The sequence below is a fragment of the Garra rufa genome, chromosome 5 (assembly GCF_049309525.1).
Source record: "Garra rufa chromosome 5, GarRuf1.0, whole genome shotgun sequence".
NCBI lineage: Eukaryota > Metazoa > Chordata > Actinopteri > Cypriniformes > Cyprinidae > Garra > Garra rufa.
Window position 1 is genome coordinate 19,733,664 of NC_133365.1, and position 15,272 is coordinate 19,748,935.

Below are 15,272 nucleotides of genomic sequence, written 5' to 3' on the forward strand. Positions count from 1 at the left end.
GGGTAGCCAGGTTTTCACAACAAAACCCGTCCAATTGCTACTCAAAATTAGTCCAAAAAAATTGTTTTTTGGTGGGGTTCCCCTGGCAAAATTTGCATTCCAGGGGATAAATATCACATTACCACGGACATTAAAAAAAACAACCCATTGGCAACAGTGTTAAAGTGGGAAAACCGCGGACATGGCAACACTGCATTTTAGTTAAAACGTGGCCACAATTAAAATGAATTATTACAGTGTGACCACAAATTAATTACTTTAGAAAGGGAAAAAAAAGAGAATTAGTGCGAAAGAATACATTATGAATCACTTGCTGCCATTGTGTAAATAAAATGTACTCATGTAATCTATAAAAAGTACTGTAATCGGCTTATCAGCACTTTACGATGTAGTATAATCTATTTACAAGTAATTCATTTTTGGAAAATGAGTATGCTACCCAGCACTGATCATTCATGACTTCCTTCATTCCCTCATTTTACATAAATTGTAGCCCAATTCTACTAGGTTACTTTGTTCCCTCATTTTAGCAGGGTTGCCAGGTTTTCACAAAACTGTCCCAATCGCATTTCGGTGTGAGTCCCCCAGTAAAATTTCAAAGGATAAATGTCCCATTATTGGGGTGGCTTAAACCTGCAAACATTAAAAACAACCCGCGGCAACAGTATTAAAGTAAAGCTAATTCTGCGGGAAAAACGTGGACTTGGCAACACTGCATTTTAGTTTAAATTAATTATTACAATATAAACAATATTAAAATATTTTTTTTTTTTTCTGCAGGTCATGTGGCTCCATACAAAAATGATGATTCATTTGATTTGATGTGTGAAATTAGATCCCCTAAATCTGCATATATTTATACTGAAGGATAATATCCTACTTTTAGGTTCAAGTCAACCTTAAATGGATAGTTCACCCAAAAATCTGTCATCATTTACTCACCCTCAAGGTGATCCAAACCTGTATGAGATATTTTGAAGAATTGTTGGTCCCCACTGACTTACATAGTATTAAAAAAAATTACTATGGACATCATTGGGGATCAGTAACTGTTTAGTTACCCACATTCTTCAAAATATATCCTTTTGTGTTCATCAGAAGTAAGAAATTCATACAAGTTCGGAACAACTTGAGGGTGAACTTTTAAGTTTGAAGGAGATCCCACATTCACCAAATTTCGCAATTTTATATCATACCCACTGAAAAATAATATTAAAGACATACTAAAATCATACTAAAACATCACTTTTATTCCAATGAAACAAAAAGCCATGTTAAACAGTGCACCTTGAAATGAGCCTATCCACTTTTCACAGACTAACAATATGCACTTTTTAATGCTAAAGATGTATTTAGCCTTTCTTAAATCTTCTGAAAGAAGTCTGTTACTATTAGTATTACTTATCTTACTTATCAGCAGAATTAGACAACCGAATGAACTGATCCATGAGCCATATAACTTCAGTGTCATGCCAAATGCAATTGCTCCCATCTGTTGGGAATCAGTTAATTCATATTCAGGGTGTGCTGAAACACACTTTCCACTTGAGTTAAATGAACACGCACCTGCTTGGAGATTATGTGCTGCCGTTGTTTGTCACACCGATCTATATTGTGTTGTGTGACAGAGTAGTTAGTAATATTATCCTTGGAAAGCATCATGTTAATCTTTTTCCATGGTGTTGCTTTGCTTGAAATCTGCACAAACACTTTTGTCGAAGAACAATTGCTGGAACATACAAACAGGTGAGTGTTTCCATCCCCTCTGAATCACATCTGTCGGGTTTGGAATCACCTCAGGGTAACTTGACTGTAAAAATAGGAAACAATTCAACATCATATAATGCTACTAATTAAAATAAACCTATATTACTCCCCCTAACCCCAGCCTCGGAAGATCTCGCAAAATGTGCAGCCAGAGCGTCAGAGTTTGCAGAAGACTTTGTGGAAGTCGCATCAGAAGTGCCACAGTCTCTAGCTCGAGCCCTCAGAGGTTTTGGACTTATAATTTAAGTCTGTTTCATCCGTTTCATCGGAAGGAAAAGAAACCCGTTGTTCATCCATGCGTTTGGATTGCACTCTCTGAATTAGGCTGAAGAAGTCTTCATCTGGGTCTGGTGCTGGTGGCAAAGAGCACCTCTGATCGTTGATTCTGGAGGACTGGACAGAGGTGAGAAAGTTCACAGAAGAACATACATGTAAATTAAATCAGATACTGAATTTCAATTGCTATTGTCTTACCTGATATTTTATGAGCATGTTGAAAAACTCATCACTAGGTTCCGGTGGACTACATGCCTCGCACAAGTGTCCCACATTGTTCTGTTCTATCCTGATGCCCAGGCGGTCCCCTATACTGGCTCTCTGGTCGTCCAGTCTGCGGCCCTGGGAACTGGCTATCAGGTCAAAGAACTCCTCTGTCTGGGTAAGGGAGATGAGGGAGGAGGCTCCAGACAGTAAAGGGGACTGGGGCATGGAGGACTCGGGCCCAGACGAGGCCTCTTGGGCCTGGGCATTGGGCTGTTGAGGGGGCTGGCAGCGCCGGTTCTCCATGCCGCTGCTTCTGGGGTCTCTGAGCACAGTGAAAGGGCAGACCTCATTAGAGGTGACTGGGACTTACCCTTAAAAAAGAATACAGAGCAGAAGATTAAACATTCTTGCAATGGTTAATGAAATTGCTTGCAATGATCGTTGATTTTGAAACAGAATGTCAGAAAACATTTCAGCAAGTGTTAAATATAACAGTGATTATAGTTTTCTTGTTCGCAGAATGATGCAACTATGAAATTAAAACTATATTTCAATTATTAAACACGTTGAAACTTTTTAAAAGCAGACTTTTTTTAAAGCAGACTTGCGTCTGTAAGTTCGTTCACTTACGTGTGAAATTTCTGTGGGAAAATAACTTATTTTAGAGTTGCATATTTCAGAGATGCATAAATCGCAGACCAGCAAAGTTTGAATGAATTAACAATTTGAATTAAATTTGGTGTCAGAAGTAGCACAAATAGTAAATAATTGTAAGAAATTTGAATTAAAAACAGCTTTAAAAATATAATATGTAACATCATATAAAACATTTGAGATATTTTACTGGAAATGCATGACATATCTGAAATATGAAAAAGTTTTGAAATGACTTACAGTTTTATCCTTTTCAAAAAATCCAAAAACAATAAAGTTCACAAAGGCGCTCTCTACAGGGACTTCATCTGAGAACAGCCATACACCAATTGCCACAGCCTCTGGCACTAAATTATTTTCTTGGCAGACATGACACGCAGACCTTTCTCTCCCAAGATTGAACCATACATGTTAGTGAGCAGCTTGCAAATCTTGAAAACATTAAAAAAGGAGAAAAATAGAAGAAAAAAATGCCTTATATTCCAGCAGAAATGAGGATGACTTCCCTATCTTCCACACCCAGGTTTCCTGTGTGCTGGGCTGTCTGTTTTTCGAGGGGGAGAGGGAGAGAAAGGGAGAGCGAGGGGGGGAGAGATAGAGAGAAATGGGGCGCAGTTGCCCCTCTCCGCTTACATCATGGTTGCTATAGGAACTGGAAATCGGCTTCCAAATCTCGCTCCCGTTGTTCACTCAAACACAGACATATACACACCAACAAAAACACACACTGTCTGGTGCACACACACACACATACACTGGCTTGCATTCCTGCATTGTTGAGTTCCATTCATTGCCTCCTGGGGGATCAGTTGCCTCTCTCTTTCCACAGTCAGGAAAACTAGAGCACAATTATACCAGGATACAGTGGCCAAGATTGCTGATGTATCTGTCATTTTCATGTCTTTGTTTCGAGCGATGCTGAGCCACTGTCGGTAGAGGACGAGGAGGAGGGGGTCGCTTGGAAGCTACCATAAAGAGGAGGCAATAACCAATGATTCTGGGATAAACCAAAGCAACATAATGTTGCCTGGGGCCCTTCGTCTAAAATGAATGGATGAATGCCACTCCATTTAGAATTCCCCAGGGGGAATAGAGCAGTCTTTCTTGGGATTCCCTCCAGTCCAGCTCCATGTGCCAGCCAGCAGGCAGCTACGAGAACAGCTCTAGTTCAGCAGTGCTCTCCACTACTCTGCTCTTCTCTCTACTTCACTTCACTACATTACATGTGCAATAGCAGGCAGTTCATTGACAAAGTATATATACACTGGGTTGTGCAAAAGTTTTAGTCTGGTTCTCATTAAAAGATCTGGACATACTGTAAAAAATAATTGTAATTAATAATAGTAATAATTGTACTACCGCACTTTATTTAGTAAAAAAAAAAAAAAAAGTAAATAGTAATTAAAGAGTTAGTGTACCCAAAAATGAAAATAGCCCATTATTTACTCACCCTCAAGACATCCTAGATGTATATGACTTCTTTCTTCCAGACAAATATAATCTAATCAGAGTTATATTAAAAAATTGTTCTGGCTCCTTCAAGCTTTATAATGCAATGGATTTGCAAGTGTTTCTCTTCGTCAGTCCAAAACAAGTCCAATAAAGTGCATCCATCCATAATAAAAAAGTGCCTCACATGGCTCTCTAGGTTGAATAAAACTTTTGTTTACGAGAGCAAAGGAAGCTACGTTTCCTGGCTTTAGCAAAGGAAAACCTCTTGGCTTATATCGAAATCCTACGACATTTTATTTAATTATTTTTTTTACAAATTCTCGTTTTGTAGTTCTAATTTGTGACCGTTGTTTTGTTTTGTTCTATCCACTTGCGTGTCCGCGTTCATCACTTCTGAGCGGCGCATGTGGAACACATACATCCTACGTCATCCACCTGAAACTGCTTCTGTGTACAACTGTTAGCGCAAGCTAGATTAAAGTGATTATTACATTTTAAATATGGATAGTTTTCTTACAAAAACGCATCGATTCGCTGCAGAGATTCCCCCCCCCAGAGCTGTGTGAGGCACTGTTTATTATGGATGGATATGCTTTGTTGGACTTTTGTATTGGACTGATGAAGAGAAACACCTGCCCATGCCATTATAAAGCTTGGAAGAGCCAGGATATTTTTTTAATATAACTTGCATTCGTTTGAAAGATGAAAGTCATATACACCTAGAATGCCTCAAGGGTGAGTAAATAATGGGCTAATTTAAATTTTTGGGTGAACTAACCCTTCAAATAAAAATACAATTATTTTATAGTACACTTAAAAGATACAACACAATTGTTTACATTTTCCTTTTTTTCTTTGTATACTTTTTTAATATAAACTTTCAACATTTTCAAACCTAATATCTGTAAGCTTTTATTTTGGCAGTTTGCTGCCATATAAGTATACAGTCAAGCCCGAAATTATTCACACCCCTGGCAAATTCTGACTTAAAGTTACTTTTATTCAACCAGCAAGTTTTGACCGGAAATGACACAGACTTCTCCCAAAAGATAATAAGACGATGTACAAGAGCCATCATTGTGGAAAAATATATTTCTCAGCTTTTATTTACATTTGAACAAAAAGTGGTATGTCCAAAATTATTCATACCCTTTGCAAACTGTCACAGTCTATGGGAAAGTCCAAAGTTCTATACCATTCCAAATAGTCCAAGCTGTTCTAAAGCATCCTATTTACCCTGATTCATTGGGAAGAGCTGTTTTAATCAACTCAACAGGTGAAAAACAGAAGCTTTCTGCTGTTGGTTTGTGGACAGTTATGGCTAAAGAGGAGCTCACTGAGGACCTGCGGCTGCGCATTGTGGCTGCTCACAAGTCAGGAAAGGGCTATAAGACCATATCTAAATGTTTTGAAGTTTCAGTGGCTACAATGCAAAGTATTATTAAAAAATACAAGACGTTCCGCACTGTGAAAAATCTCAGAGGACATGGTTGGAAGCCAAAAGTGACACCTGTGCTGGCCAGGAGGATAGTGAGAGAGGTAAAAAAAAGAATCCAAGGATCACCACCAAGGCCATCCTGATGAATCTGGGCTCTGCTGGTGGCAACATCTCAAGGCAGACAGTCCAACGGACACTGCACATCGCTGGGTTCCATGGACGCAGACCAAGGAGGACACCACTTCTTCAGATAAGGCACACAAAAGCCCGCTTGGCCTTTGCAAGTGCTATTTGCAAAAATTATTGAGAAGGGTATGAATAATTTTGGACATGCAACTTTTTGTTCAAATGTAAATAAAAGATGAGTAATAATTTTTTCCACAATGATGCCTCTTGTACATCGTCTTATTATCTTCTGGAATATGTCTGTGTCATTTCTAATATAAAAAAACTTGTCAGAATTCAGAATTTGCCAGGGGTATGAATAATTTCAGGCTTGACTGTATGTGCTGCCAGTTTTAGCGCTACCAAGTAAAGTGCATCAGTGAATAAATTGTCACAGTTTTGCGTTTTGCTCTGATATTACAGTATTAGAGTTAGTCAACTTAAAACGGTGATTGTGCATTAACCAACCTGGTCTCATGATGAAAATGTACCTCTGGGAACTTTTACATAAGACGTGAAATACGTACCGCCATGTACGTTTTGTGATGTATTTGATGTGAAATGTCCAGTGAGTGGTGCTAAAAGTGTGTTCGTTTTTTTCCGGGGAACAGATGAACGTACATATGGTACGTTTTATGTGACGTTTGTTTTGAGTGGTGCTATAACTAATGCTTTGTGACATTTTAAAATAACGTACCATCTGCACTACACCTAAACCTACCCGATATGTATGTGTATTAACAAAAGCGAATGTGACGTAAAAACGAAATTCCAAGCATGCTGTTTTAGCTTGTTTTTTGGTCTCTCAACTTTCAGTTCTTTCATCATGAGTCATGTTTTTCACAAGATTCATACCCAAGGATTCCACATTCTAAGTCCAATTCCAACAGCCTTTCCGGTGATTTGGCACTCATAAAATATATATTTGTGAAACCTCATGTCACTATTAAGCCAACAAGGTCTTTACGGTCTTTAGATGCACCGCTGGAGTGAGAGCAAACATCACCCATCTTTTTAAATGCACTGCCAGAAGGAAGCTTTTCAACCATCCATTAGGTAAGTGCTCTGCCAAATAGGAAAATCCATCAGCTTTTGTGAACAAAGCCATTGAGCCATACCTGCCCATTCAGCTATCACTCTCCATCCATACACAAAGATCATAGATAGATTCAAACTTTCCACAGACAATATGTGATACAATATATGTGTAACAGCATTGTGCAAACAAATGCATAACACTTTTTATTTGAAAGCATATGTTAGTGTATCCAAAATTAGAAAGGCAGAATTACTTAGTGCTCTATATATAAATTATATCTATGGTCTATAAATAAATTCTGTGCCAATATTGAATGGCTGTAAGGGCAAGAACACACAATTGTTAAAGCACTCAGCATGACTGCAAGCAGGACGCCTGCAGATTTGCACCTGGGTTCCCCCAATTAGATGCCTTTTATTATCACAGCTACTGTAAACACTTTGAACATTATCCAGTTTGTTTTTAAAGTAATGCTATGTATTTTTTTGTTTTACATTATGTCAGACAGAATATGCATTTTAGTGAATTGCATTATGTCATCTCAAGCTTAATTAATTATCTGTGTAAAGCAAAATTCTAATCAGTAATCTATCCTGATCCTATTCCCCCTTTCTCACCCCTAATCTTCCCTCTAATGTTGCTCCACTATCCTATATAAAAAATCAAATGTTCTATTTGAATTTCATGTATAGATTAGTTACTGTACACTCTCAGAAAAAAAGGTACAAAGCTGTCAGTGCGGGAGTATCTCTTTGGAAAGTACACATTTAGACCAAAAAGGTGCATAATGGTACCTTAAAGGTGCAAAGTTGAAGTCAATAGTTTACATACACCTTGCAGAATCTGCACAATGTTAATTATCTTACCAAAATAAGACTGATCATACCAAATGCATCTTATTTTTTATTTAGTACTGACCTGAATAAGATATTTCACATAAAAGATGTTTACATAAAGTCCACAAGAGGAAATAATAGTTGAATTTATAAAAATGACCCTGTTCAAAAGTTTACATACACTTGATTCTTTATACTTTGTTGTTACCTGAATGAACAACAGCTTTGTGATTTTTTTTTTGCTTAGTGATAGTTTTTCATAAGTTCCTTGTAATGCTTCAGAATAAAAAAATGATGCATTATGAGCCAGGGATGTAAACTTCCAAACAGAATGAAGATGTGCTTTTGTATTTGTTTTGTCTTCTTTTGCCTGAATATAATATTTTTTTCATTTAGTACTGCCCTTCAGATGCTACAGAAGATACTTACTGTACGTGTTTCCCAGAAGACAAAATAAGTTAAATTTACCCTGATCTTTAAATTCAAAAAGTTTTCACCCCCATTGTGTTTCCTTCTGAAGCATCAGTGAACATTAGCACCTTTTGTAATAGTTGCATATGAGTCTCTTAGTTGTCCTCAGTGTGAAAAGATGGATCTCAACATCATAAAGTCATTGCTGGAAAGGGTTCAAATACGTCTTTTATGTAAAATATCTGATTCAGGTCAGTACTAAATAAAAAATAACATGCATTTTGCACGATCCCTCTTATTTAGGTAAAATAATTAACATTTTGCAGATTCTGCAAGGTGTATGTGAACTTTTGACTGTACCAGTACCTAAAATGTACATTTTAGTATAAAAGGTACAAAATCGAACCTTTTGTCCCTGCAAAAAGTGACAGCTTTTGTCCCTGCATGCCGAAAAAAACAGCATATGCTGGTTTATGCTGGTCCTTTGTGGGTTAATGCTGGTCCTTAGCTGGTTAATGCTGGTTTATGCTGGTCATGTTGCTGGTCAAGGACCAGCATAAACCAGCAAAGGACCAGTAAACCAGCAAAGGACCAGCATTAACCAGCATCCCAGCACCAAAACATACCTAACCAACATATGCTGTTTTTTTTCAACAGGGGTAGCTTTTTTGAGAGTGTAACACAATTCATGACTTTTTAAACATTTTGTTCCCTGAAAAGAGCATAGAAAATATTTTGTTAATCAATTGATTTAATCAAATTTGCATACTTGGACATAAAAATAAAATCGTTTCACTTAAAATGCTTCACTTACACACGGGGTATAGCCTCCACAATAGCGCCACAATGTTACAGAAAGAGAATCCTTATCTCGCTGTTATTTAATATTACCAAACATTTAAATATTTTACATATTAAGGTTGGCAACAATGTGTGGAGAATGTGCGCACGACGAGGATGTTGTGTTCAAACTGTAACGATGGGAGGAGATTGACCTTGAATACACCACGGTATCTCGGTATCTACATTTTTATGTAACCAAATAAGAAAAAAAAAATCCAGTCTTAAAATTATAATATTATTATTATTAATAATAGATAACTAACTTAAAAGACAAGTCTAAACCTTTTTGCAACTAGCCCCTGTTCTTGGTTGTCGTGTAATTACGTCGCTGTATCTAGCGTCAGTGTCTATGTCTTTATCGAGTCTGTTACCAGGAGCTTTACTGTCAACAAAGTCACCAACAGCCTCTATATGAGACGCTCAAATGACCGTGCTCCTGCAAATTTAAGGGTAGGATGGCTTTATGCTGTTAAATATAGTTAATGATATATAACCTATTAGCCTTTTTTTCTGCCTGTCTTGTTTTTTTTTTTTTGGAGCTTTGAACGGGTATTGTTTTGGTTTTAGGACAACTTTGATTAAAGGTTTTGATCCACTTTAAATGTGAACTACTACTGTAATGATTCACGTAGTAAATAGTAATAGGAAACAATATAAAATCAGCCACTAGGGCAATGTTCTCACTGCAAAAGCTTAAATCAGGAAGGATTTTCTAGACAAGGAAAAAATATTGTCTTGTTTTCAGAGAAAATAAGTTAAAATTAAGTGGGTTTTTGCTTGAAACAAGCAAAATAATCTGCCAGTGTTGTAAAAAAAATAATCTAGTTGTCTGCTGGAAATAAGTTTTTTTTTTTTTACCCCATTGGCAGATTATTTTGCTTGTTTTAAGCAAAAACATGCTTAATTTTGACTTCTTTTTTCTGAAAACAGGACAATCATTTTTTCTTGTCTAGAAAATCCTTCTTGCTTTAAGAATTTTTAGATATTTTGGCTGGAAACAAGACAAAAAAGTAAGAAAAGCATTTTTTTGCAGTGCATAACATACTTGCTATTTGAATGTGACTGATTTGAACAAATAAATAATAAATAAAGTTTACATTTGCCACCTCATTTATATGGATAGGCTAAAACCCATGGGGTTGGTAAAAGAAACAGTAAAATGCTTAATTACATATGATTTCGTATTCAGTACACACTCTGATTGCCATAGAGAAAGTGTTATACTTGATATCATGGCTGTATGGAGCTAATTTTCTAGACTAATCATATACATAAATTTAAAAAAAAATGCAAAACTGTATCAAAACATTATATAAAATACATACACTCTACCTGCAAGCATACGAAATGGAAATTTGTCATCCATAAATTTATTCTTTAAAAGTAGTTATACTTTATAGAATCTTTTTTTCTGTAATAATTATATTATGATTCTTTGTGAATTTATCGTTTGCTTTCTTTTCAGAAACACTGCATGCAAAAACATCTTGGAACAAACATGGATGCATCAAGTTCTTTAGATACATTCTGTTACAGGTGCATTATTCGATTTTTATACTAATTTTTCTATCACTGAAGAGTTTTTGTACAAAGTGTTAAAATCTCATTTTCATTGCCTTTAGGATCACGTCAGAGTGTGACTCATCCGCTGTGCCACATTCAGGATGTACTTTCCTCCTGAACTCTTTAAATATAGTTGATCCAAATAAATCTGTGCAAAAAGGATTTTGCAAAGAGCATTTATCAAACAAATCCAAAGCAAACGCATCTCAGACACCTCAAGTTCTGCAGACTATGAGTCACTCCCAAAAGTTTCCACAAGATGACACTCTTTCACCAAAGTTAGACTCACTATCTTGCGCAGAGCTTTTGAAGAAAAATTTACCTACATCCAAAGCCTTACACAGTCTACGAATGAAGATCCAGCAGCAGAAACTGAGGAGTGAGATTCGCACTCCAGCACCTGGGGAGAAAAATCAGCAACATCTTACCAGAAAAATTTGCAGGGTGACAAACAAAGGTCTGCATTGTCATTAAAATATATGGTGTATGCAATTATGGATATGTATTAAAAAAAAAGATATAGAATTAGACAACATATAATTGCAAGTCTGTGTTAATTTAAGTCACAATGTAATATGATGTAATCTCTTCTGATAGAAGCAAAAACATCACCGGTTACAGATGGAGTAATCAGATTGACTGTAAGGAAAAACGCTGTAAGCTGTTTTTCACCTAATGCTGGCTACCAAAGATCCGATCTCAGAGGTGAGACTCGTGAGGAAACTATTTAATATAATGCTTCCTGACCCAGAATATAACATAAAAATATCTTAGAGGTTTCAAGGCACCTTGGCCTACTAAACGCCTTACGTAACAGAATAGAACAATTCAATTAAGTGTTGAAAGTACACTCTCAGAAAAAAGAAATCGTACAGAAACGGTACCTAATAGGGATACAACAGCTTGTCACTGAGGCAGAGCCCTTAAAAGGACATTTTTGTACCTGATTTAACCCTAAAAGGTTTATAGTAGTCCCATAATGGTATAGAATACTACACTAATAAAGAGTACACTCTTGTACTGGGTTAAAAACAACCCAGCGCTGGGTAAAATATGGACAAACCCAGTGATTGGATTACAGTTAAATGTTTAACCTAGCCGTCTGGGTAGTTTTATTTAACTTAACTATTGCTTTAAAATGACTATTTCTTGCTTAAAAATTAACCCAAACTAGGTTGGAAATGAACATTTATTAATATGTTCAATAAATTAACATTAAGTTAAATAAATAATAATTTAAAAACAATTATAATTGCTTATTAATAAATGTTGATGATGCCTCCAGTAATTATGTGTCTGATTTTAAGCCAGCCATATAGTATTTTTAAATGTTTAACCCAACCTTCTGGATAGTTTTATTTAAATGGCTCTAAACAACCCAATCACTGGGTTTGCCTATATTTCACCCAGCGTTGGGTTGTTTTTAACCCAGCATTATTTTAGAGTGTATTTATTTTGCAATGCATTTTTGCATAATTTAAATTTTTTTGACCCACTTAAGTACACTACTAACTACACTACCAGTCAAAAGTTTTTGGACAGTAAGATTTTTAATGTTTAAAGTATCTTCTGTTCACCAAGCCTGCATTTACTTGATACGAAATACAGAAAAAGCAGTAATATTGTGAAATAGCTTTCTATTTTAATATATTTTAAAATGTGTTTTTTTTTTCCTGTGATCAAAGCTAAATTGTCATCATTACTCCAGTCTTCAGTGTCACATGATCCTTCTGAAATAATTCTAATATGCTGATTTGCTGTTCAAGATTTTTTTTATTATTATTATGATTATATCAATATTTAAAACAGTTGAGTACATTTTTTCATCATTCTTTGATGAATAAAAAAAGATCCAAACATCAGCATTTATTTGAAATAAAAAGCTTTTGTAACATTATATACTATGACCATCCAAAAGCTTGGACTCAGTCAGAAACTAATATAGAAATTAATACATTCATTTAGCAAAGATGTGTTAAACTGATCAAAGTGATGATAAAGGCATTTATAATGTTACAAAAGATTCCTAATTCAAATGAACGCTGTTCTTCTGAACTTTCTATTCATCGAAAAAACCTAAAAAAATTATATTCAGCTGTTTTCAACATAATAATCATAATAATAATAAAAATGTTTTTTGAGCAGCAAATCAGAATATTAGAATAATTTCTGAAGGATCACGTGACTAGTAATGATGCTAAAAATTCAGCTTTGAAATCACAGGAATAAATTACATTTTAATATATATTTAAATAAAAACAGCTATTTTAAATAGTAAAAATATTTCAACATTTTACTGTTTTTGTTGTACTTGCTGTGCTTTAAATAAATGCGGGCTTGGTGAGAAAAAGAGATTTCTTCCAAAAACAATAAACATCTTACTGTTCAAAAACTTTTGACTGGTAGTGTATAAATGTGTTTTCATAATTTTGTTGTCTTTGAAATACGTTTAAAGTGTCCTGTCAAATGTACTAACACAGTAGCAATACTGAAAAAGCGTACTACAGTTAAAATCATAATAATTTACTTTATGCATGACAAGATTATTTAAAGTACACTTTAGTGGCCTTTTATTTAATTAATATATTATGTACAAGTAAAGTTTCTTCAGGATTTGCAAGTACACTTTTAAGGATTTGAAGCACACTACAAGTGCACATTCAATACAACTAAGCACACTTCTTTTTCACAAGGGAGGGCACTATATGCACCTTTTAGGGGTACATAGAGTACAAGTTTTTCCCTTTAATTACAGGAATAGTTCACCCAAAAATTAAACTTCTGAAAATGTTCTTACCCTCAGGCCATCCATGATGTAGATTAGTTTGTTCCTTCATTGGAACAGATTTGGAGAAATCTTTGGATAAGTGTTTGCAAGAAATAAATGCACCATTAAGGCATTTTAACTTTTAATTTAACTTGATGGATTGGACTAGTGTGAATTACTTGTGGTGTTTTTATCACTGTTTGGCCTCTAATTCTGAACGCACCAATTCACCACAGAGGATTCATTGGTGAGCAAGTGATGTAATGCTAAATTTCTCCAAATCTGTTCTGATGAAGAAATATTCTACATCTTGGATGGCTTGAGGGTAGGTAAATTTTCAGTAAATGTTCATTTTAGGTAAACTATTCCTGTGTCAGAAACAAGCTACTGTACCCTTAAAAAAGGTACAATTTTTGCACTTCTTTTTTTACCTTTTCCTTTTTAACCACGCAGCAGAGCACTCTACGTACATATCCGCCTGGAGGAAAGCCCAAGGGCTTGTGAAACTAATTTTGAACTCACCTTGCAGTGCTGTTTCACAGGCTGAAAGAGTCAGCATTAAGGGTAGGCCGTAATTCAATTGCACTGAGTGGGCACATAGAATCAGACTCAGCATCTTATGCATGCTTATATCATATTTAACGCCTTTACATTCTTTGAAATTTGCACAGTTCTCATGCATGCCTTTTCTTTACAGATCAGAACAAGAAGGCTCCTCAACAATGTGTTGTTTTGAATGCTGAAACAAATGGAGACCTAAGTTCAAAGCAAAAGAATGAGAATTCATCTAAGAAGCATTCCAGCCCCTTGAGATCCCAAGCTCATGTCTTATATTCTCCAGCATCTGGAAAGACATTCATAAGCCATGCAGTTTCTTCATACCCGGTCAAAGCAGTTCCGTTGACACACAGAAATCATCACCCACAAAATTCCACCTCAAAAGTGTTTGAGAAAAACTACGACATTACAAAGACAACAAAAGTTGCAGGTAAAGAAAATGAAAGCCAGGCAAAATCAAACAGCCAACCTAGACATAACATCCAAGATGTGCGTGCATATATGCATCACCAGGCCGTTGAGAGAAGGAGAAAGGTGCTGCAAATGAGGAAAGAAGCACAAAGAGAGGACGAGAGGAAGCAAAGGAATATGCATGAAGTAGTTAAGCAACAAAGGCAAGTGCTCCACAGGGCCAAGAGAGCAACAGAACAGCAACAGGAGTACAAGGTATGTAAATGAATGTTGTCTGGAAAAAGCAAATGTTCTTATCTAGACAAACGAAGAACTTAAGGACATTCATGCTATTGCAATAATGAGATAGAAATGTGCACTTACTCAGAACAGAGGCAGTTCCAAGGAGAAGAGAAGATGTGCTCATGTACCTGACACAAAGGAAGAACAACTGTCTGTCTTTCCTAGACAGAACCAAAGTGTGACAATGTAAGTCCACTGCAGAGCCCACTCTACCTTTTCTCAACCTCAAGAGGGCAGTATTGAGTCAGCAAGTGTTTAAATCACATAAATAGACACAATACGTGACCAAATGTACAGTTTGTGCACATGAAACACCACACCCATATGTGCTTGTTGAGCAATTTATTTTAAAACTACAGGATTATTAGTGTATACAATTATAGTGAATTTTTAGGTAGCAAACTGGATGAAGAATTACAATTCAAGTTTAAATTAAAAATTCCAAAATTAATTGAAATTCATATAACTCTAATTTTAGATAGAAAAGCAAAGTTTATCAAGACAAAAAACATTTCTTAATATTATCAATTAAAAAAAAAAGTGGCTGAAATTTTTTCATGGAAACCATGATGCTATTCAAAAGTTTGGGTAAGTAAGATATTT

General features: G+C 35.7%; 1 protein-coding gene across 3 annotated transcripts; it reads right to left on the bottom strand.

Annotated features, from left to right (window-relative positions):
- Positions 1 to 1,229: 1,229 nt before the first annotated feature.
- On the bottom strand, positions 1,230 to 14,846 carry gpsm1a (G protein signaling modulator 1a). 3 transcript variants are annotated; one of them, XM_073841326.1, is made up of 4 exons: positions 14,751 to 14,846; positions 10,978 to 11,051; positions 2,242 to 2,572; positions 1,230 to 2,160 (listed from the first exon to the last, which is right to left on the bottom strand). In XM_073841326.1, the coding sequence occupies exons 3-4, from the start codon at positions 2,551 to 2,553 to the stop codon at positions 1,975 to 1,977; spliced, it is 498 nt and encodes a 165-aa protein (XP_073697427.1). In that variant the 5' UTR covers positions 2,554 to 2,572; positions 10,978 to 11,051; positions 14,751 to 14,846; the 3' UTR covers positions 1,230 to 1,974. The 3 variants fall into 3 exon arrangements, with proteins under 3 accessions (XP_073697427.1, XP_073697428.1, XP_073697426.1); XM_073841327.1 differs by lacking the exons at positions 10,978 to 11,051; positions 14,751 to 14,846 and adding an exon at positions 3,145 to 3,779; XM_073841325.1 differs by lacking the exons at positions 10,978 to 11,051; positions 14,751 to 14,846 and adding an exon at positions 3,145 to 3,774 and having other exon boundaries at positions 2,242 to 2,621.
- Between the last annotated feature and the right edge of the window lie 426 nt (positions 14,847 to 15,272).